At 58.4% G+C, this 22259-nt stretch overlaps 1 protein-coding gene across 4 annotated transcripts in view; it reads left to right on the top strand.

Annotated features, from left to right (window-relative positions):
- Window positions 1-20457, top strand: part of CXXC5 (CXXC finger protein 5) — a 35388-nt gene extending 14931 nt beyond the window's left edge. For 3 of the 4 annotated variants that reach the window (XM_027606847.2, XM_027606849.1, XM_027606850.1), the window contains exons 2-3: window positions 16731-17800; window positions 19413-20457. In XM_027606847.2, the coding sequence (XP_027462648.1) occupies window positions 16901-17800; window positions 19413-19457 (945 nt within the window). In that variant the 5' untranslated portion in view covers window positions 16731-16900 and the 3' untranslated portion in view covers window positions 19458-20457. Of the gene's footprint in view, window positions 1-11761; window positions 11839-16730; window positions 17801-19412 lie in introns of those variants that run through there. The other variant, XM_027606848.1, reaches the window with a different exon arrangement.
- Window positions 20458-22259: the final 1802 nt, after the last annotated feature.

The following is a 22259-nucleotide window of genomic DNA, read 5'->3' on the forward strand; positions in this document are numbered from 1 at the left end:
TCTTCCTGTGGCCAGAAAAGGCATGCAGGCCTGGACAGCGGAGTGCTGCCCCCCTTGCAGACTTTATACCTCTGTCATTCGCTCCTCTCCCTATGTTCCTGCAGGTAAGTGGACGGGGGAGGAGTGCTCTCCGCGGGGCTGGGGAAACCAAAGCACAGGGATTGGCTCAGACTCAAAGGCAGACAGTGACAGAACCGGGGCCACAACCTCGGTTACTTGGCACCCCTGGCTTGAACAGTCCTTACCACTCTTTTGCTGGCTGATGATGGCGGTAAAAATAATAACGGCCATCATTTGTTGAGCACCTATCATTTGTTGAGCACCTTCTGGGTGCTGCCCTGCCCTGAGAACTTGTGTCCTCTCCAGGACCCAGACGAGGGTGGGGCTGTCATCATGTGCATTTCACAGACCAAGGAATGGCCTTAGCAAGGTCAAGCAAATTCTCTGAGGTCACCTAGGCTGGGGGCTACAGAGGAACCCTGATTCCAAAGCCCACTTGGACCCTTTCGTGACCTGAACCTGTGCCTGGGGGCAGGGGCGGCAGGTCCTACGCATCCTCCGTAATCCCATGATGAATAATGTTCCTAGTTGGGCCAGCCTCCTCCCCACCTATGCCCAGCCCCTGGCTGTCCTGGGGACCTCTGCTATCTCAGGGCACTCCCCAGGTTTGGACCCAAGGCCCTTGGGACTGCTGACTCCTTGGGCCTGGGAAGGGTGAGCCTGATGCATTGGGAGTGCGGTAGGGGGCCAGGGGATGCACCAGGGAGCAGATTGATACCCCTTAGGGTTTGGGGGATGTCCTTGCAGATAAGTTCTGGGAAACTTAATTACTAGGCTTGTGGGAGCCACTTGGGGGCCTGGTCAGGGTCTTATACCTCCCCCATCCCCACCCTCCCATCTTCCTGGGGAGTCCTTTCCCTTCTAGGGGGCTCTGCACAGAGTAGTTGAGAAAGTGTCCTTGAGCTGGAGATACCTTCTATATACAGGGGCAGCCCCAGCAGTGACCCCAGCTCCCCCCTCCCCAAGTGATGTGTCTTAGCCAAAGACAGCACCAGGCACAGTGTGGCCCTAGGTCGGGGCTCACTAGAGGTCACTGAGTCAGGTTTGTGTTCTCTCAAATGGAGGGGCAGACTCTGGGTTTAGGGTCCTGGGCTGTGTGGTAAGTCACTTCCCCTTTCCGGTCTCAGTTTCTGCATTTGTGAAATGACTGAGAGTCTGCCATGCACAGTCTCTGGGGGAGGGGTAAGTTAGTCAGACACACACCCACGTGCCTTCTCCTGGCGTCCCCAGGTCCCCCGTGCACAAGGTTCCTGCAGCCCTCACACTGGCCACGGGTCCAGGGGGAGCAGGGCAGGCTCTAGAGTTGGGCTAGCCAGGGTTTTTTAGTCTCACCTCCACCGTCCACACTTACTGCCCCACTCCGCTCTGAGAATCAGTGTCCTCATCTGTGAGATGGGTGGACCATGGTGCTTACCTCTTTGGGCTCCTGTGGGGATAAAACAAGATCCTGTATGGACAGAACACCTGGCACAGACTCTGCTGATGGTGGTGACAGTGGAACCCCCACATACACCCTGAGCTGTCCTCTTGGTACCTCGGTCCTCAGCGATTCTGGGAGGGAGACAGCGCCAGTCTGCTGGCTCAGCCGGCTTGGCCACTGACCTTCAGAGCACCCAGGCTGTCAAGGCCGCCTGCCGGGCAGGCAGGGAGGGGCGCCGGCCAGTTCCTCGGCTGGTGCTCCCCGCCCTGCTCCCACTCTCCTCTCTCTCTCTGCGCCTGTGTGCGAGCTAATTAATCTCAGCCCCTTTGGGAAATTAGAACGCTGCAGCCGCGGCCTTCTCAGCCTCACAGTGCCTGTGCTGCTAGTGGGCCCTGCCAAGACCCACCGTGGTTTGGGGGCACGGGGTGGGGGATGGGGGCAGCAGGATGAGCTGGGCAAGCATGAGTCTCCCTGAGCGCCCCCACCTTCTGACTGGGGGCTGGGGTGGGGTGGGCTCTGACATCTCAGCTCTCTTCCCTTCCAGACGGCATTCATAAGGACATCAGGCAATTGCTTTGCTGGGGTGAAACCCAACCCCCAGCACCTCCCTGCCCTGGTCCTGGGGCTGGTGTGGTCATCCCTCACCCCACATCCGATCTCAGTGCGGGGTCCTCTTGCCTGCCCAGTGCGGCCTGATGGAGATAGATGTAATTATGGAATTTTGCTTGGGAAATTAATTTGAAAAAGTTAATTAATTGGTGGTTCCGGAGGTGGCAGGCTCCACGCCCAGCCAGTCCTAATGACGTCAGTGCTGACCCGCCTGAGACGCCACTTCCAGACTTGTGGGGGGGGGACCCCAGTGACCTGGTTGGGCGGTCGTGGTGGGCCAGGCAGAGGCACAGTGAGGATGAAGAGGCGGACTGGTATCCTGCCTCAGAGTAGGCACCTGGAAAGTGTTTGTTGGCTGGGCCAGCGAGATGCACTTGGGCATCCTGAGAACTCAGCCACTTGTTAGCATGTTCAACAAGCCATTGTCAGGCTTCTTTATACCAACTCCAGTGTCTCGAGTGCTCACAGCCAGCGCAGACAGCTGAATGGTGTGCCCATGTCTTAAAAATCCCTTTTTTCAAAACCTCTAAACTTCTACCCAAAGGGTTCAAGGGACAGAATAGGTCCGTTGTGCAGATAAAGCAACTGAGGCCCAGAGAGGATATGACTTGCCCACCTCTTCAGCTCTGTCCTCCAGCAGGGTGGTGTAAGGGGTGTATAAAGCTTAGGCTTCTTCCCAGGGGAGGAATGCTCCCACAGGCAGCCCCGTCCCAAGTGTGGGTGATAGGGGCCTTAAAGTTGACTCTGTTCCCAAAGGAGAGGGCCAGAGAACGTGGCCAGCCCCCCAACCCTGGCACCCCTGGTACCGTTGTGCCTCCTCCCCCCAACCCTACCATCAGACATTTGTGTTGCCCTGTGTGTTCACGTAGGGGCTTCGTCCACCACCCTACCTAATCCTCACGATGACCCAGTTGGCTGAGACAGGAGGCCCTGTGCACCAGGGCTCCCCTGGTACATAGGCACCCCATTGCTAGGACCTCCCAGCAGGGCCCCTGACCACAAGAGTCTGACCAAGTTGTAGTGTCTGGAGGAGTGTGGGCTCTGTACAGCCTTTGTCCAGACTGAGGAAGGGTCAGGACTGGGGCAAGAGGTGGCCATCTATAAAATAGGGAAAATGGAAGCCCTATGGATCCCCATAGGACAGGTCAGGGATACTGACCTGCAGGAGGCCAGCAAGGTGAGGAACATGGGCTTTCAAGAAGTTTGGACCTGGGTTCCTTCAAGCTGTGTGGCGTTAGGCAGGTATCTTAGCTTTTCTGAGACGTTTTCCTCATCTGGGAAATGGGGATGATCACATAAGCCACTCAGAGGGCTGTGGTGAGGCACAAGGAGGTATCACTTGAAGTGTCTGGCCTTGGTACCAGGCTGGGTGGGAGAGCGGGGAGCCAATGGGACGGGGCTGGTGCCAGGGCCTGAGAAGGCCACCGGGTTTTTGGAGGGGAGTCTGGCGCATGTAGAGTTGGGGCAGAGGAGCTAGGACTTGAGAGGAGGTGATACTTGTGAGGCCCCCAAGAGCCAACAGCTAGCGGCCCAGAGCCCTGGGGCCCTCTAGGGGGAGTCATTCTGTACAGCATTCACTCCCAGATTGGTCTAGCACATTCCCTCTGGACGTCCCCAGGGTCCCAGTGGGCCCTGCAGTTAATTGTGTAAGCCTCACCTCTGATAGTTTTTCAGAATAAAAGTGACCATCATAGGGCAGGATGAGCTGGGCACTTTGCATCCCCCTTCACTCTGATGTGTTCTGCAGTTGTGAATTTTTTCAAGGTCTGACTCTAGGCTTGGGTTTAAGCAGGCCACACCCATTCCCGGAGCCTCCCGTGTAAGCTGGGTATAGGGTCAGAAAGGAGAAGCTTTTTCTGCCCACCTCACCTCCAAGAAGCTCTGTGGTACTGCCCTTCAGCACATTAGGCCATAGGCTGAGTGCTCAGGGCTCTGTACAGGCTGTTAAACTCTTCTGCGTGTGTGTCTGTCCATTTGTCTCCTAGATTAGGAGCTCTCTGAGGGTGGGGTCCATGGCATCTCCGTGTTTCCCATGCCCAGCACAGAGTTAGCACTAGACGGGGGTCATAGGGCTCCTGTGTTCCTATTTTACAGATAGACTAGTTAAGGCCCCGTGAGGACATCACTTAGCCAAGACCAACACAGCCTTTTGAGGGGCAGAGGTAACCTGGCCCAGGTGGGTGTGGGGCTGCTGGTGCATCCTGGGGTCTTTCTGCAGGCCTCAGCACCTTCCCCGACTTCCCTGGGGCCTGCAGCTCCAGATCCACCTGGCAGGCAGCGTTCCCACTCTCCAGCCTTGAGCCCTGTGCTCCTGAGAGCGGGAAGTGAGGAGTTCTGGCATTAGAGTGTCAGAGGGCAGACCTTAATTTCTCCAAGCCTCAGTTTCTTCATCTGTAAAATGGGGGTCTTGGTACTTCTCCCTGGTGGTGCTTGGGGGTGGGAGAGTGGTTAAAAGAACACATTTGTTCTAAAAAAAAAAAAAGAACACATTTGTTCTTAGCTCCATGCCTGGAACTTCTTAGTAAGAACTCCTTAAGTGTTTGCCATGGTTATTATTATTGTTGACACTGTTACTGTGTTATCATTACATTATTATTCATGCTCCCAGGGCCCCAGCAGCTGCAGTGGCTCTGGGCCTGGACACAGAGCTTGGTCTGCAGAGAAGGAGTTGCAGTTTCTAATTAGTGCCCCAAGGAGAGGGCCTGGGTTTTTATTTTAGCTGGAGGATCCCACCTGCCCAAGGCTTCCCCAGCCCCTGTCATCCTCTCCCCAGCCTCAGGTAGGGGGCCTGGCTCCAGGCAAAAGCCTCCCCAAATTCCCCCTGCCACTCCCCCCGCGCCTGGCAGACCTCCGGGGCCATGAATCATTTATGAGGCAAAAATGAAACCAATTAAGGACAAACTTTGAAAGCCTCTAATTGCTGCGCCTGGTGGCCCCGAGGAACGAGGGGAGGCAGGCCCGCTCGGTGCGGAATCTCCTCGGCCCGGTCCTTCCCAGGCTGGCTGTCCCACCGCGTCTCAGGGCGCCGCGTCCTCCCGGCTCCCCGCCGCCTCCCGGCCGGCCGCCGACATGCCTGCGCGGCTCTGGCTGCGGCGTCTGCCGCCCCGGCGCCCGCCCCGGGTCCCAGGCCGACTAATTAGGCCCGGCTCCCCTCCCCGCGCCGCCCGCCGCCCGCCGCCCGCTCCAGGCCCGAGGTGATGGCGGCTGTTCCTGCCGTCCTGGGGCCTGTGCCCCAGAGCTGGCTCGCGCTTCTCGGGGCGGGAGCCAGCTCTGCTCGCCTGGCTTAACCCAGACGAGCCCAGGACGCCCTGTCCCCGAACGGGGAGGCTGGGGCGCCCCCACGCCCCCACGGTGGGGTCCGGGGAGGGGGGTGGAGCTCCGGCCCGGCCCGGGCACACACGGTCGGAGGTCGGACAGTCCCGTTCAGTCTCAGGGAGAGAGAGCCACTCACCGAGTGGAAGGAGCCAGAGGTGGGGGGGGGGGGGCGTTGCGATGGCTGATGAGAGAGGGAAGCTGGGAGATGCAGGGGAAGGGATGGGGGGGGGGGTACTGAGCTCCTGAGGGGTTGTTGCACCGGTGCGGCGGAATCCAGTTCCTCCTCCGCTTTGTCAGGAACACAGTGACCTTATGCAGATTCCTTAGCCTTAGTTTCCCTGTTTGTAAACTATCAGGACTGACCAGTTTTCTCCTGGATTTGGGATTTGAGGAACTGGGCTCTCTGTGCCCCTACTCCCCTCTCTTGTGAGCTGGGAGAGGGTGGAGGTCAGGGTCTGGAGTATGGACCCAGCAGGGCCTACCTCACTGCCATGAGCTCTGGGCACGAGTGGCCGGCCTGCTCCCTGTGCTGAGGGCCAGGCAGGCCCCGGGCACTCAGGCACGTTGTTTGCTGAAACCAAATTTCTGTGCTTGTGTTTTTCCATAATTATATTAGCAGGTGGGATTTTTTCCTCGGGGAGGCAGTGGGAGGGGGAGCGCCATGGCAGTGTCCCCGCCTGCTCTGAGCGTGAGCTCACACTCGGCTCTGCCCGCCCGCCTGTAATGATTTTTTAATTATGCAGCCAGTGCTCGGAATTGTTAATCCGCCTCCAGCCCAGCATCCCCTCCCGCAGCTCACACCCAGCCCCTCGTGGGGGTCCCCAGAGTCGTGGTGCCCAGCCTGGTGTCCATTACTGATGCCGAGGACCACCACCACTGTGGGAGGGAGAGTAGGCCAGGAAGGGCCGCAGGGGCGGCTCGGCTCCATCCGCATGTGACAACTTGGTGAGGGGGGGGCCTGTGGCTCTCTTTGTCCTCCTTCCCTCCTTGGCCCCAGCGTGGCTTGCACCCTCCAGGACAGCTGTGGCTCTGGAAGGGGCTAGGGGAGGGATCGGTGCCCACCCCTGAGTGGTGTGGCCACACCCATTTCAGGGACCTCAGCCTGACTCTCCAGCCTCGTGTGACCCCAAGGACACACACAAGTATGATCTTTGTCTCTGTCACACACACAGTCACACTCTGCTTCCCTTCCGCGCACACACTCAGCCTCGCAGCCACACAAGCACAATAGCATGCTCTGTGCTTCTCACACACACAGCCACACCTGAAGGCCAGGGTGCCCTCAGGAGACCGCACTGCTGCCTCCCGGGCCCCGCCAGGCCCTGCCCCCACTCCCTCGCCTCCATGCCCTCCCACCGCCACACACCGCCCCCCCCCAGCTGGGATGCACTCTGAGGCCTCCCTTCTCCCACCTGGTGGGGTGGCTGCCTGTGGCTGGGGCCCCCGCCTGGACGTCCATCGACCTGGCCTGGGGGAGGTGGCAGGGGGTGGGGGGTGTTGTGCTGCACCGTGGCTCCTCTCCCCCGGCGCCCAGCTGTGGCATCTGTCAAGGTCAGATAGCGACTCCGGAACCAGCCGGCTCGGCCCCATGGCCCCTCTCGCCTCATTATTTTTGTGTTCCGGGGCTGCGGCGACACCTCCCTCCTTCCTCCTCAGCCTCCTGCCTCTTGCCTGCTTCCCCCACGCCTCTGCAGGGAGTGCCTGCGGTCTGGGGGCTTTTGTTTTCCAGTTTTTTCCATGCTCAGGCCAGGCGGGGCGGGTAGACGCTGGTCAGAGCTGTTCCGTCTTGAACAGCACACAGGCAAGGAAGGTGCCTCCCTCGTGGCTGGGACGGGCTTTCGGCTACTGGATCCCTGGGTTGGTTTCTCAGGGGGACAAACTGAACGTGGGTGGAGCCCAGCCCCCACCACAGCCCAGGCACACCTGTGGGCAGCTTCCTGTTTCCATAGGGGCCCCAGCACCTGGCATTAGTTCCTGTCTGCACCGTCCCCATCCCAGTTGGGCCCCACACTCACACCTCAGAACCCCCGAAGCCCTGATACAGCTCACAGTGTGTGCACACGTGTGTGCACGCACGCACACACACACACAGCCTCGTAGACACATGGCAACAGTGTGTTGACGCTCACGGACCAGAAGAACCCACAAACATCCAGCCACCATGTAAACCACTGTAGCGCACACACATGCGCACTCAGGCATATGCTTACATCCGGGGATGTAGATAGCACACACTCCACTTGTACACACAAAGACCTTCACCTACACAGGCATATAAGCCCTGTGTATACATCAGTGTTCAAACCCACAGGGTGCCATCTGAGTCTGTGCACATACACCTGGACACACCCAGCCCCCACCCCCAGACACACACACGCGCACACACGCACACACACACACACTCTCTCTCGTGCATGTAGCATGTACGGTATCTGACGCACCTTCTAGGTGGACACACGCAGACCTACTGGTCTGTAGTGCTACTCTTCACAATATGCACTCCAGCCAGACCTCACTCCCTGGGGCCCAGTGTTCCTTGAGCACATTTATACCACCCAAGAGGCTTTTGTCCCTGACATGCTGAAGTGGGCTTGAGGCCTCCCCCTCGATGTGCTCTGTGTGTCCAGGGAGCCCCTGGAGAGTGGGAAATGGTGGTTGACAGACAGACTGCCCTACCATCCTGGCCAGCCTCTCTATGTACACCAACCTGGGCCCAGTCACCAAGATGGAGTGAGATGGGGGGTTCCAGGTACATCAGGGTGGACGCGTGGCTTCTGGCAGAGAGGCCGGCTAAAGGGGATGGCCTCTCGGTTCTCCCTGGGTCCCTGCCTGCCGCCAGCCCCCAATTAAGGTGTGTAAGTGTTGGGGGTATGAGACGTGGACAGACTCCGGGCCCCCCAGAGTCTCTGGGGTAGCCCTGGCCATCCATTCACTTCCTCCACCAGCTGTGGACTGCTGTGGCCACCCTTGAGAGGGGGAGGTAGCTGGAGGTTTAGCAGTGACAGGGTCCCCACCCCCCCAGGAAACTCAAAACCCTGGGCCAGCCGCGGGTGGCGGGTTGGGGCAGGCACAAAGAGGGCCTCTGTGCGGCCCGGCTGGGCTGCCCACAGGATTCTGGGGGAGGAGGCAGGAGCCGGTTTCCGTCCCATTCTGCTTCCTGCGGAGGCCGCCGGAATGCCCGGAGCTCTGGCCCAGCCTGGCCCGTCCGGCCCACCCGCAGCCCCTTCCCCTGTCTTTTCCTGGGCCTTAGGGTACAGCTGCAGACTTCTCTGCAACAGTGCCTTCACGTGTTTTGCCCAGAGCCTGAGAGCCACTCCCCCTCACCCCAGAACCCCTAGGCTGGGCTGAACTGGTCTTCAGCCTCCCGCCATAAGCCCTCCTTCCATGTTCCTCAGAGCCCTTGGTCAGTGTTGAAGAGCCAGCCCTTGGCCAGTGTTGGAGAGCCAGTCACACAGACCTGGTTTCAAATCCTGGCTTTGCTGATTATTGACCTTGTGACCTTATGCAGGTGACTTTACTTCCCTGAGTCTCAGTGGCCTCATCTGTAAATGGGTGACAATACTAAAGAGTTACAGAAAAAAATTCAGTGAGAAAATGTGTGTAAAGTGCTTAGCACCGTACTGGTAGAGTGAGTGTGTGTTATGAGGGTCTGCTATCATCATTTCTTCTGGGGAGATGGTAGCATTGGGAAGGAGCTAGATGCTCCTCTCCCCAGTAAGCCTCATAGGGTCTCAACCCTAGGACCTGTTCAGAAGCTTCTCTCCAGATTTTAGTTTCCCTGTCTGCAGATCACTTAATGGGCAGATTCAGGTCCTCTGGGATTTGGAGGGTGGGAGGAGGTCACTATCTGGAGTCTTTTTTCCTGTGTCTCTCTACTTTTTTCCTCAGGGATCTACAGTTTGGGGTAAGAAGTAAGAACCATTCTCCGTTTTACAGAGGGGAAACTGAGACTCATTGTGGGGCAGATCAACAGGAAGAGACAGGATGGAGCCCCAAACCTAGATGTTAGGATTCTAGTCCCCTAGATGGCCCTGTTAACACCTTTGCTCCTCACACGCAAGCCCTAGAAGGACAGATCTCCCTCCTCTAGTTCCTTGGCCCGGTTACCTCTGAGCTAACCTTCCTCCACTGTCCACCGGGAGGGAGATCCTAAGTCAGTGTGTGGCTCTGACCCCAGGTTGATGTCAGCTCAGACATTACTTTGGGAAATGTTAGTCTGGATCCAGAGGGTCCCCAATGGAAAGGGCATCCGTTTTCTCTGCATCTCAACTGCTTATTGAATTGCTTGCTCTAGATGGGCCAGTCATCATCTTCCTTCAGAAGGTGTGTAGGAAGACTCATTGAGACAAGGCATATAGCGTCTGGCACACAGGAAGTCCTCCTTCCTTAACATAGTAACTGTTATCCTCCTGGTTCCATGTTACAGATAGAGAAACAGACTCAGAGGCCATAGGCCAAGGTCACACAGAGGAAAGGGCCCTCCTGATCCTTTGACTCTGGTAGGGAGGGAACCTGGCCTGAAGGAGGTGCCTGGTGAGGAAGCCTTTGTCTTTATCAGAGGTGTGTGAGATCACTCCCTAGAACCCCAGGTCAGGGCATACCTCCTGCCTGGGCCCTCAGTGTTCCTTTCCATGGAATGGGCTGACCCCCTCCTCCAACGGTTTTTTGGGAGCTCTGTAAGGGAGAATAGAGCCCCGTGGACTCCTCGGGTTTTTCTTCAGCAGATTTCATTCTTCAGGCAATGGGGTTGTGCCTGCCTTAGGTGGAGGGGTCTAAGAGTGTCAGGGAAATAGGACTCTAACCCCCTGTTCTGTCTTGGGGTGAGTCTAGTGGTGCTGAGGGCATGCCCTGCCCCAGGCCATCTGCTGGGTGTTAGCAGTGGTATGTGCTTGTGTGTGTGTGTGTGTGTGTGTGTGTGTGTGTGTGTGTGTGTGTGTGTTCATCTGTGGCTGGATATGTGCCCTGTGCTCTCGGGTGAGGGCTGCCTTTCTCCCAGCTTCCAAGACCAGTGTCTCCATGTGCATCGCCTTGGGCCCGAGTGGAGCTTTTTTTTCTTCTGGAAACTCCCTAGGCTGAATCATGGAAATCAGAGACGACGTCCCCACCCCCTGCCCCCCACTTGCTCAGCCGCAGCTCCGCTGAGCCACCAGAGCCTGTGGTCTGTGCTCTTTGCCACCACTGGCTTGCCCACCATCCGTCTCTCTGTCCATCTCACCTCCCTTGGAGGCCAGGAAGACCAGCCACCAATGTGGGTGGAGGGGCGTGAAGAGGAGGTAACAGGGATGTCAGGAGTGCACAGGGGAGTGTGGGGAAAAGTGTGAAGAGCTGGAGTGCGCAGGTCTGCAGGGTTGGCCCACCCAGACGATGGCGGAATGGTGTGCCCTGCTGGGCCGGTGGCTCGGGGTCCTCGAGGCCCCGCCAGAATGCACCCTCCTCCAGGAAGCCTTCCCTCAGCAGGAAGGACGGCTTGGAAGTTTGTTCTAGCCAGCAAAGGAGCAAGAGAGGGATGGCGCCTCGCTCAGACTCTGGCCTTGGCAGCGGTGGTGGTGTGGCACAACTCTGTAAGCTTATTAAAAATCACTGAATTGTACACTTATAAATGAGCAAATTTTATAGTGTGTAAACCATGCCTCAGTAAAGCTGTTTGAAAAAAATCCTACCCTTGGCCCCAGTGCCCTGCCCAGTTGGGACCCTGCCAGCTTCACGACCATACCTCACACCCTCTTCCCGTTTTTTTTTTTTTTTTTTTAAGTAAACTCTGCCCTCAACGTGGGGCTCAAACCCGCCACCCCGAGATCAGGAGTCGCATGCTCTACTGACTGAGCCAGCCAGGCACCCCTCTTCCCCTTTTCTTAAGAACTGTTTCAGGCTCATGTCCCCTTTGGTAACCTCTCCTCATCTTTAACTCACAGGCTAGCAGTTCCTCCTCCAGAAAGGCCCCCAGTGCTCCACTTGGTCGCCTTCCCTCTCTCATTTCATATTGATTCATGGGACCATGGGCCCAGCCCCTGTGTACTCCTCCAGGGCAGTGCCGAGTCCGGATCCTGCGCTGTCTCCCCCGTACCCCCGGGCATGGGGCAGCTGTTGGGGAAACGGGTGGGGGGAATGTGTGCAACCCGAACTTCTAGAACATCTCACTGTGGGGCACCTGTGTGCGTGTCTGTGCAGGCGGCACCATCCCTCCCACCGGGACCCCTGCCCCCACTGCTGTCTGGCCCGAAGGGCTCAGGCTCTGTCTGGGGGTGAATCTTGGCTCCCCTGGAGCTCAGGGTGGGAGTGAGGGCATTACCATCACCTCTGGTGACCTCATTGTTGGCTGGCATTATGATGTCACCGGCCCAGCATTCCGGGTTCCTCCCTGGGCATCTCCAAGCCCCCCAGGTGAAGACACTCCCTGGGGTCTGTGACAGCTCGCCCCCCCCATCCACATAAAGGTGACAGGCACGGTAACAACCCTGGAGGGGTGGGGGCAGCCTTGGGACAGCTGGGTCACCTTGCCCTGGGCTACTTTGTCAGTTGCATAGGTAGAGCAAAGGTGGTCACACAGCAGGGTGACTCACACTTGGGCTCTGGGTTCAAATTCTAACCAGGCATTTGACCTTGGCCTGACAGTTTGATCCTCTTTGAGCATCAATTCCCTTATCCCTGAAACTGCTTAATAGTTTCTGTTTCCCTGGTTTCCATGTAAAGCTCAGGAGCACAGGGCCTGAGATAACAGTCGGTGCTCAATAAATGCTAACTGATAGGGTTAGTAAGTTAAGGGACCCTGAGCGTCACTTGGTGCCGGGAGCTGATTGGAGAGGGGTGGGTCTGTGTCTTCTGGGGCTAGCTAGAGCCTGGGAGGAGAGGCGGTGGGATGGTCCCAGTGTCAGGAGAGTGGCCCCAGCTCTGACTCCCTGCCTCCCCAGCGTAGCCTGTGAGCTAGAGCCCATAGGAGGTTGGGTCCCGTGGCCAGGCCCTGAGGCCAAGAACCCATTGACCCTCAGGCTCTTCCCTAGCAATCTCTGCTTCGCCTGCCCTTGGCCAGAGTGGGCTGGGGTCCACCCACCTCCTGCCTCCCTCTCAGGGCCATGGGCATGTCCAACTGCTTTCTCTTGGTCCCCAGGTCCCTGAGTCTAGGATCCTCCTCAGCGCTGTTTCCGTGTCTGTCAGAACCTCAAGTCTCCGAGCTGGGCTAGGAGCCTTGGATCTCTCTGAGCCCGGTCCCTCCGTTTTCTGCTTCCCATGAGGCTCTGTTCTCTAACCTTGACCCTTTGCCCTGTCCTCTCCAAGTCCCTCTTTCTCTGACCCGCTCCTCGAGTTCTGTCTCATGATCCTCGCTCTGCACCACCTGTCTCTGTTCTTCTGCCCCCGTGTCCCTCTCTGCCCCCCAGCTCTCCAGGACTGGTTCCCCCCCACCCCCTCCCCCTGGGCTCTGTCCCCGCCCGTCAGCCCCTGGTCCCAGCTCCCGGCCGGCCCGGCTCCTGCATGGACAAAGGGGTCCTTTGTGGGCTGACCGCGGCTGGCGGGGCGGCGGGGCGCTGGCTCCGCATTGCTGATGAAACGGAGCCCTTTGTTGTCCCTCCTCAGGCGCAGTATTTCTTTTTGGGGGCTGGATGCGTTCCTGGCAGGGCCGATGATGGATGCGCCCGCCGCCGCCCGCCTGCCCGCCAGCTTTCCCTCCCGCTCATTCCCGCTCCGCTTCAACGCAGCCCCAGCTCCTCCCCTGCTGCCTGGGCACTGCCAGGCCCTTCCTGGCCTGCAAAGGGCTTGCTGTGTGCCTTGCAGTAGAGGGCTGGGGCCTGGGAGAAAGTCTTATGTCCTCTCTGTCCTCTCCTACCATGAGGAGGGCAGACAAGCCCTGTGGTCCGTGGTCCACTGGGACCAGGGCATCAGCTTTTCCCAGGGTCTAAAGGAGATGAGCCAGGTATAGGAGCAGATTTTGAACAAGCTTAGAGCCTGGGCTTTGGGGACTAACTAGATGTTGGTATCTGCCCACTCTGGGGTTTGAGGACAAAGTTAACCTGTGTGCCAGTCCCCCTTGTGTACTCCCCACCTTCAGTTTCTGTGGCTGACAAACCAGTGTTCTGCCTGTGGCACCTGTTTGATGACATATCCCGTCCTCTGCTCCATAGCTCAGTAGGTCCCAGGACCTGGGGGGCTCGGAGAGGGAAGTCCCTGAGGAAGGAGGAAAAAAAAGAAAAGAAACGATCAGAGAGATTCAAAGAAGGGGCCAGAGATGAACAGAACATGAGGTTTGGTCCCTACGACGAGACTCAGGATGGAGACAAAAGCAGAGAGACACTCAGCCAGAGCACCAGCCCTGAACGCCCGCCCGTGTTGGAGGGAGCTGACTTCTAATTGACCTGCCTGCCCTGCACACACAGCCAGATCCTGGAGCTGGGAGGAGGGAGGGAGGGAGGGAGGAGAGCAAGAACAGCGTTAATGCAGCTATCGATTTCTGCCACCAGCCAGCAGGCCGCAGAGGCGGGGACACACAGGGGGGCTGGGGCGCGGACTGCTCCCCTCCCCACCTCTCCCCCACGTCTCTAACCCACGGGCTCCTGCCTTCTCCTGTCTTCTTCCCTCACCATGTCTGGGCCTGCTGGGACTGTGCGCTCCAGGGCAGGGTAGTTGAGCTCAGATGGGCTGATACGGTCGTTGGCCCTAGTCTCCGACACCGAGCCAGGGTCACTGCCGCCTAAAGGGGTGCCGATTTCTGAGGGACAGCCTGAAGAGCAACCCTGGGCTTAGCTCCTAGCAGGTGGGACAGAACACAGCTATTGTACCCGATGCTCTGCCTCTCAAGACAACTCTGACCTCTGTGGTACCCTCAGCCCAGCCTGGACACCCTGCCAGGCCCTCCTGGGTTTGTCCTGGTAGAATCTGCCAGCTTGCCCAGCTCTTCCTTGCCACCCATCTGCCTTCACTAGAAAGGAGTATACGTGGGCCATTGCCCTCTGGGGAGAGGTAGGGAGCGTCTGGCTGTCTGCTGATGCCTGCCATTTTTTCCTCACTCAGGAGACAGTTTTTCCCTCTCCTACACTCGCTCCTCCTTGTGGCCACTCCTTAGCAGTCCCGGAGCAGGGGACCCTGCCGGCTTGGGCCTCAGTTTCCCCCTATGGAAGTGCAGAAGGTTGGACTAGATGACCTCCTGGGACCAGGGACCAGGCCCGGCAGAGTCCTGTGACTGGGGGATGGTAGGGTTGCCTGGGGACAAAGATGTATGTGTGCCACCCCCAAGCCTAGGGCGGGACAGGCCTGGCCAGATGTGCGCGGCCCCCCCCACCCCCCGAGCCACCAGCTGCTCAGGCTGGGCCCTCCCTCCCGCCCCTCTCCCAGGGGTTGATGGGCCAGGCAGGCAGGCAAGGAAGGGATGCTAGAGAGCCAGGGCTGATGAGGAAACTGCCACTCCACTCCTTCTGGACAGTTCCTTCCAGCGCTCCTGGACAAGGAGCCTGACTGCTCATAAGCCTTGATCCTGGGGCTTGAGCAGAGCAGGCTCTGTCCTAGGAAGGGCACCTCAGAAATGTGGATGTGGCTGAAGAACAGGCTCTGTTCCCTGGAGGGTCACACCCACTTTCAGTCCCAGCCTGCACCAGCCAGAGGCCCCTGCTGCCCACAGCGTACCCCAGCTCTGGGCTCTCACTGGGACCTCATCCCAGACCCATCTGGGAGCCAGTCCGGAGCACAGCAGGGAGGCCTGAGTAGAGACAAGAGTGGGGTCTGAGGTAATGACGACTGTGGTTTGAGAGTGAGGAGGGGGCGCCTGGGTGGCTCAGTCGGTTAAGCGTCTGCCTTCAGCTCAGGTCATGATCGCAGGGTCCTGGGATTGAGCCCTGCATCGGGCTCCTTGCTCAGTAGGGAGCCTGCTTCTCCCTCTCCCTCCGCCTGCCGCTCCCCCCTGCTTGTGCTGTCAAATAAATAAATAAAAATCTTTAAAAAAGAAAGAGAGAGTGAGGAGGAAGCATGTCCCAATATGTGCACAGTGTGTTCTTCCACTCTTACAGGAGAAGGCTTATCCTCTGGCACAGTGCTGCCTGCCCTCTAGCAGGAGGGTACATGCTCCTTGAAATATGGATTCTGTGCTCTATTTGGCAACCTCTTTAAGTCAGTTTCTTTTCCCTGCAGGACTTGTCAGAGCCTTGAGATAATCCGTATGTATTAGGAATTGACAAATGAGAGTCCGGGGGCAGCTTTCCAGACTACTACTACTTCTTTTTTTTTTTTTTTTTAAGATTTTTTTAAATTTACTTTAGAGAGAGCACTCACAGGAGTGCAAGCAGGGGGAGGGGCAGAGGGAGACAATCTCAAGCAGACACCCCGCTGAGCGCAGAGCTCAATGCAGGGCCGGATCCCACGATCCTAAGATCACGTTCTGAGCCTGAGCCGAAATCAAGAGTCGGACGCCCCCACTCAGCCACCCAGGCATCCCAGCTTCCCAGACTTCTGGTCTAAACCTTCAAGCTTTACAGAGGCTGTTCCAAATCCTTGTAGATGGGTCAGGGAAGGAAGATTAGGAAGCAGAATGTGACTCTGTAACTCTCCGAGGTTAATAAACATCTCAGTTCTTTCCTACCCCCCAGCCCAGGAAGAACTGGCTGGAGATCTGGGCTGTACAGACCCTGGGTGAGCCTCCACTGTGACACTTGGCAACTGTATATCCATGGTCAAGTCTTCTAAACCTTGCGTCCCTCGTCTATAAAATAGAGAATTATTAGCCACTACTTCAAAGGGTGCTTGTGAGTCTTCACTGAGTCTGGGTGGCTCAATCGGTTAAGCGTCCGACTCTTGGTTTCGGCTCAGGTCATGCTCTCAGGGTTGTGGGATCGAGCCCCGCATCAGGCTCCGCGCTCAGCGCAGAGTCTCCTTGTCTGCTTGTCCCTCTCCCTCTGCTCTCTCCCACTTGTGCTTGCTCGCTCTCTATCTTCCCTCTCTCTAAAATAAATAAATAAAATCTTAAAAAAATAGTACACATGGGGCGCCTGGGTGGCTCAGTCGTTAAGCGTCTGCCTTCGACTCAGGTCATGGTCCCAGGGTCCTGGGATCGAGCCCCGCATCGGGCTCCCTGCTCGGCGGGAAGCCTGCTTCTCCCTCTCCCACTCCCCCTGCTGTGTTCCTGCTCTCGCTTTGTCTCTGTCAAATAAATAAATAAAATTCTTTAAAAAAAAAATAGTACACATAAAAAATACCTAACCATGTTGGGTCTGGTGCGTAGTAAGTGCCCAGCAGGGCTTGCAGTTGTTACAGTGGGCTTGCAGTGATACCGTTATTGTGGTGGTGGTGGTGTTGTGGGGGAAGGAGATGTCTACCGCCGCCCTGACTCTGTCCCCTCTTGTCCCAACAGAGTGAAGACCCTTCCCCGTGGACACTTGACCATGAGCCTGCCCTGAACAGCAGGGCCCACCAGGCATCTGTGCTGTGGGCAGCCGGGCCGGTGCTCATCTGTGGACGCCCCACGGTTGGCAGCTCCCCCGCCCCCGCCCCCAGCAGTGGGCTCTGGGCCTCGGCCCCACCATGTCGAGCCTCGGCAGTAGCCCCCAGGACAGCGGTGGCAGTAGCAGCAGCAACAGCGGCAGCGGCCCCAAGGCGGGAGTGGCCGACAAGAGTGCGGCGGTGGCCACTGCCACGCCAGCCTCGGTGGCGGATGATGCTCCGCCCCCCGAGCGTCGGAACAAGAGCGGCATCATCAGCGAACCCCTCAACAAGAGCCTGCGCCGCTCCCGCCCTCTCTCCCACTACTCTTCCTTCGGGGGCGGCGGCGGGGGCGGTGGCAGCATGATGGGCGGCGAGTCTGCTGAAAAGGCTGCCGCCGCTGCAGCTGCCGCCTCCCTGTTGGCCAATGGGCACGACCTGGCGGCGGCCATGGCCGTGGACAAAAGCAACCCTACCTCAAAGCACAAAAGTGGTGCTGTGGCCAGCCTGCTGAGCAAGGCGGAACGGGCCACGGAGCTGGCAGCCGAGGGACAGCTGACGCTGCAACAGTTCGCGCAGTCCACGGAGATGCTGAAGCGTGTGGTGCAGGAGCACCTGCCGCTGATGAGCGAGGCGGGCACCGGCCTGCCTGACATGGAGGCCGTGGCGGGCGCCGAGGCCCTCAACGGCCAGTCCGACTTCCCCTACCTGGGCGCCTTCCCCATCAACCCGGGCCTCTTCATCATGACCCCTGCGGGCGTGTTCCTGGCCGAGAGCGCGCTGCACATGGCCGGCCTGGCCGAGTACCCCATGCAGGGAGAGCTGGCCTCGGCCATCAGTTCGGGCAAGAAGAAGCGGAAACGCTGCGGCATGTGCGCGCCCTGCCGGCGGCGCATCAACTGCGAGCAGTGCAGCAGTTGTAGGAACCGAAAGACTGGCCATCAGATTTGCAAATTCAGAAAATGTGAGGAACTCAAAAAGAAGCCTTCCGCTGCTCTGGAGGTAACGGCGCCTTAGAGGGAGGTGTGTGGGCTCTTGTGTCTGTCTGGCAGTCCAAACCCACCCCCACCCCCCCCAACCTTCCTTTTCCTACCTGGGCCAGTGTCTGGGGGCTGCTCAGCCAATCCCTGGGCTCTGGGGTTCTGGAGCAGGCTCCCAGACACCACCAGTTCACCGCCCAGAAAGTCAGCGCCACATCCTGAGATCTCATTAGGTCGTAGTTCGCAAGGCAAGCATCGAGTTTCCAGGCGGGGGCCTCGCATTTCCGGCCAGGCCCGGGGATTCTGAACCCCTTCCTGGAGTTTTGGGCCAGCCATTGAGGTTTCCTTCTAGGTCCCAAGTTTCTGACTTTCAGACGTATCCTAAAGCTTCCAGTCTGTGCCCTGAGATTCTGGGGCTCTCCTTGTCCCACCTGAGGGGTTCTGTCCTGTGGACCATGTGGCTTTAAGGGGTAAGCCCCTCACTTGCCCCTTCAGAGCCCAGCGTTTCCCCTAAGGCTGCCCCGGTGCTCACTTCCCTGCCCTGAGGCCTGGGAGAACCCTGTGTCTAGACATCTCCTTGACGGATTTGGGGTTTCTTGGGGCCCTGAGGTCAGTCTGGCTGCATAGGTAAATGGCCAGGGGTCCTATGGGCCTAGGGTGAGGGGGTGGCTGTGATCTTGGGGTGTAGGCCAGGCCTGTCCACTTTGGGATGATTGGCTTTCTGGAGAAATCACCACATAGCCGCATGGTCTAGGCCAAGGCAGCCTGCACAGGAAGGGGCTTAAAGCAGGCAGAAGGGTTCCCATGCTGCTTTCTCTCCACGCTCATGGCAGAGCTTGTCCCTGTGCCCCCAGCCGTGGCAGCCTAGCGGTGGTGCCAGGCCTGGGTACAAAAGCATCTTTTCAGCCTGCTGTCCCGGCCCCGGCCCCGCCCCTCTATGAGTGGGCTGGACGCAAATGTTCAGAATGGTTGGAAAACAATAATGACATCCCAGCCGCGGCTACTTCCCACCCCCAAGCCCCAAACCTCATATATCTGCTCTCCTGCCCAGAGAACACACCTATATGCACACAAAGGCACCCGCTCTCATCTCTTGTAGACACACACACACACACACACACACACACACACACACACACACACCCCTCCCTGCCCAGTCCACAGTCTTTCTATAGATGTAGCCTCTTAACACAGCCGGTCTCCTTCCTCCCCACCCCAGCTGCACACGCACTAGCCACCGTAGCACAGCTCGAGCCGCACATCCACACAGGCAGCCAGCGCGCACGCTCCCACGCTCGTTCGACAGAACCACGTACACAGCCCCCAGACGCACCACAGCCACCTGGCGCGCGTGGCCTTTGGACCGGGGGAATGGGTCTTCCTGTTTGGAAGGAGGAGGGTTCCTGGACACAGTGGCTCAGGGGGCCTCGGGGTGCTCCGGGCCCTCCAGCGGCCCCGCGGGTCAAGGCTTCTTCTCTGGCCTGGTCAGGATGGCAGGAACTCCACGGGGTGGCTGCCTTTACTCCAGGCCCGTCCCTCCGCCACGAGGCCATCCACGGGGGAGCGTCTTTGCACCAGGCCCCGCCGGACCCTGACTGAACTCTCTCCTTGTTTTTGTCTCCCGCCCCCGCCAGAAGGTGATGCTTCCGACGGGAGCCGCCTTCCGGTGGTTTCAGTGACGGCGGCGGGAACCCAAAGCTTGCCCTCTCCGTGCAATGTCACTGCTCGTGTGGTCTCCGGCAAGGGATTCGGGCGAAGACAAACGGATGCACCCGTCTTTAGAACCAAAAATATTCTCTCACAGATTTCATTCCTGTTTTTATATATATATTTTTTGTTGTCGTTTTAACATCTCCACGTCCCTAGTATAAAAAGAAAAAGGAAAAAAAAAATTTAACTGCTTTTTCGGAAGAACAACAACAACAAAAAAAGAGGTAGAGACGAATCTATAAAGTACCGAGACTTCCTGGGCAAAGAATGGACAATCAGTTTCCTTCCTGTGTCGATGTCGATGTTGTCTGTGCAGGAGATGCAGTTTTTGTGTAGAGAATGTAAATTTTCTGTAACCTTTTGAAATCTAGTTACTAATAAGCACTACTGTAATTTAGCACAGTTTAACTCCACCCTCATTTAAACTTCCTTTGATTCTTTCCGACCATGAAATAGTGCATAGTTTGCCTGGAGAATCCACTCACGTTTATACAGAGAATGTTGATGGCGCCGCGGCGAAGCCCCTCCGTATCCATCCACGCGAGCCGAGCTGCGGCCAGGGGCTCTCAGCGGGGAGGGGGGAGCAGCCCAGCCACCCCTGGGCCCAGGCCGCCCACGCTGCACTCGCAGTCCCCAGAATGGGATCCCCCACCCCGACAACGATGATTTTGCGAAAATGAAAGTTCTGTTCCTTTATCCACTGAGATCTGGGGAGCCCATGTCTCGATATTTCCGATCCTGGCTACTTCCCTTAGAGAAAATAAGTCCTTTTTTTCTGGCCTTGCTGATGGCCACAGAAGAAAGGGCTTCTTTGCGTGGCCCCTTGCCGGTGGGTGTGGGTGCCTGGGGGGGCCCCCTGCGGCCTGGGCCCCCTTGCCCACGGCCAGCTTCCTGCTGATGAACATGCTGTTTGTATTGTTTTAGGAAACCAGGCTGTTTTGTGAATAAAACGAATGCATGTTTGTGTCACGAAGCACGCTGGCTTCTTGCTCTCCGGTTTGGGGGGGCTGGCTTGGGGGCTATTGCTGGGCAGGGGTGATGTGGAGCCACCCTGGGAAGGAGGAAGGATGGCCTGGGGACATTGAGAGTCGGGATCTCCTGGGGAGTCAGGTCCGGCAGATCCTGAAGGGGGGGTCAAGCAGGAACAGCCAGCCTGGCTGGCGTGGTGGAAGTGCTGTTAATCGGGAAATGGCTGGTTCTGGAACATTCTCGCCTGCCCGATTGTACCCTCTGCCTCAGAACCCAGACCTCCAGGGACCTTCTCTCACCTGGGGCCACCTTCTCTACCTGTTGTCAGGGCCTGGCCAGTGCAGAGCAGCCAGCAGGACCGGAGGTGGGGCCCGAGTGGCCTGTTGGCTTTCTTTCGTTCTTTCTTGCAGGGATCTGTTGCTCCCCCAACCACTGAGGTGATCCCCAGGGAGCAGTTTTAACTCAGATTTTTAGGAACCTGGCTGTGCCCAGAATGCACACAGAAAAACCCCTACCCCCCCCCCTCCCTGCCCATATCCCTCTTCAGGCCTGAGGGCGGCTGGACTGAAGCCGGGGGCGGGGGGCGGGGGGGGGCGGGGGCGCGGTATCCTTCAGCGACTTTCCCCACCCCCAGAAAGTTTGTTGGCGCAAGGTTGTCTGCGACCTCAGAGGCCAGATGTCTGGGGAAATCACCACATAGCCACATGGTCTAGGCCAGGGCAGCCTGAACAGGAAGGGGTGACAGCTGCATGGCCCCCACCCTTGCACATCACAGAGGCCGGCCTGCAGGATGAGACCTATCCACTTGATGGGCAGACATTTTTCCCACCCAGCTGCTTGGAGCCTGGCTGAGATGGAGGCTAGACTGGAAGAAGGACTTCCTGACAATGTCAGGGGCCTCGCTTCAGGTGGGTGAGGGCTTTCTGGGAGGAGGGAAGGGGCAACTTGTGAAGGTGAGTGGGCAGTGAGCTGGGGGAGATGGGCCGCCCGCCTCTGCCATTGTTCCCGGGAGGAGAAAAAGCAGCACGTACTGGGTGGGGGCTCTGACCCCCGGCCCCTTCCCGGTGTCACAAGCTCCCTTAGAGCACCAGGAGCTCAGCAGCCTGGCCTGGCACAGCGGGGGCAGGCGGGGATGGGGGGAGGCAGCTTTCAACTCCAGCTCTGCCTGGGAAAAATTCCCTTTCATGTGGCTGCCTGTGATCTCTCCAGGCGGCTCTGCCGGAGGGGGGTGTCCAGCGGGGAGTAGGGGGAGGTGTTGCAGCCAGGGGCGCCCTCGTCCCCTGCCCAAGGCACACTGCAGCACCTCCGGATCCTCGGGTGGGCAGGGGCGGTCGTCCTTGTGGGCGGCAGGGTGGGCAGTCTGGCCAGCAGGGGGCACCCAGGCAGGAGGCCCCGGCCTGCCCCCCGCCCTGCTGCTGGCAGTACACAGGCCGCAGATGGCCTCGGCCAGCCCTCGTTGGCATGCCTACAGGTGTGGGGTGGACGGCTCCAGTGCCAGCCCGGAGGGGGTTGCTGGGACTCAGCCAGCCTGTACCTTTTGAGTGTGCCAACCCACAGCCCAGCCATGGCTCCTGGGCCTCCCCCTCCACACGGAAGCCCGAAGCTCGAAGCCCCTCACCTCATCCAGTTTGGCCTCTATGCTCTGCTTGTGGAAAGGGGAGGCCAGCCCTTTGGTCTGGAGGAGGTCCAGGCAGGGGTGGGGATAGCTGTGGGCTGAACACATGATGAGACCTCAGTTACTTCATCTGGGAAACGGGGACAATAATTGTGTCTCCTCCATAAAGTCGCCTGAGGATGAAATG

This window comes from Zalophus californianus, chromosome 5, assembly GCF_009762305.2.
Source record: "Zalophus californianus isolate mZalCal1 chromosome 5, mZalCal1.pri.v2, whole genome shotgun sequence".
Classification (NCBI taxonomy): Eukaryota; Metazoa; Chordata; class Mammalia; order Carnivora; family Otariidae; genus Zalophus; species Zalophus californianus.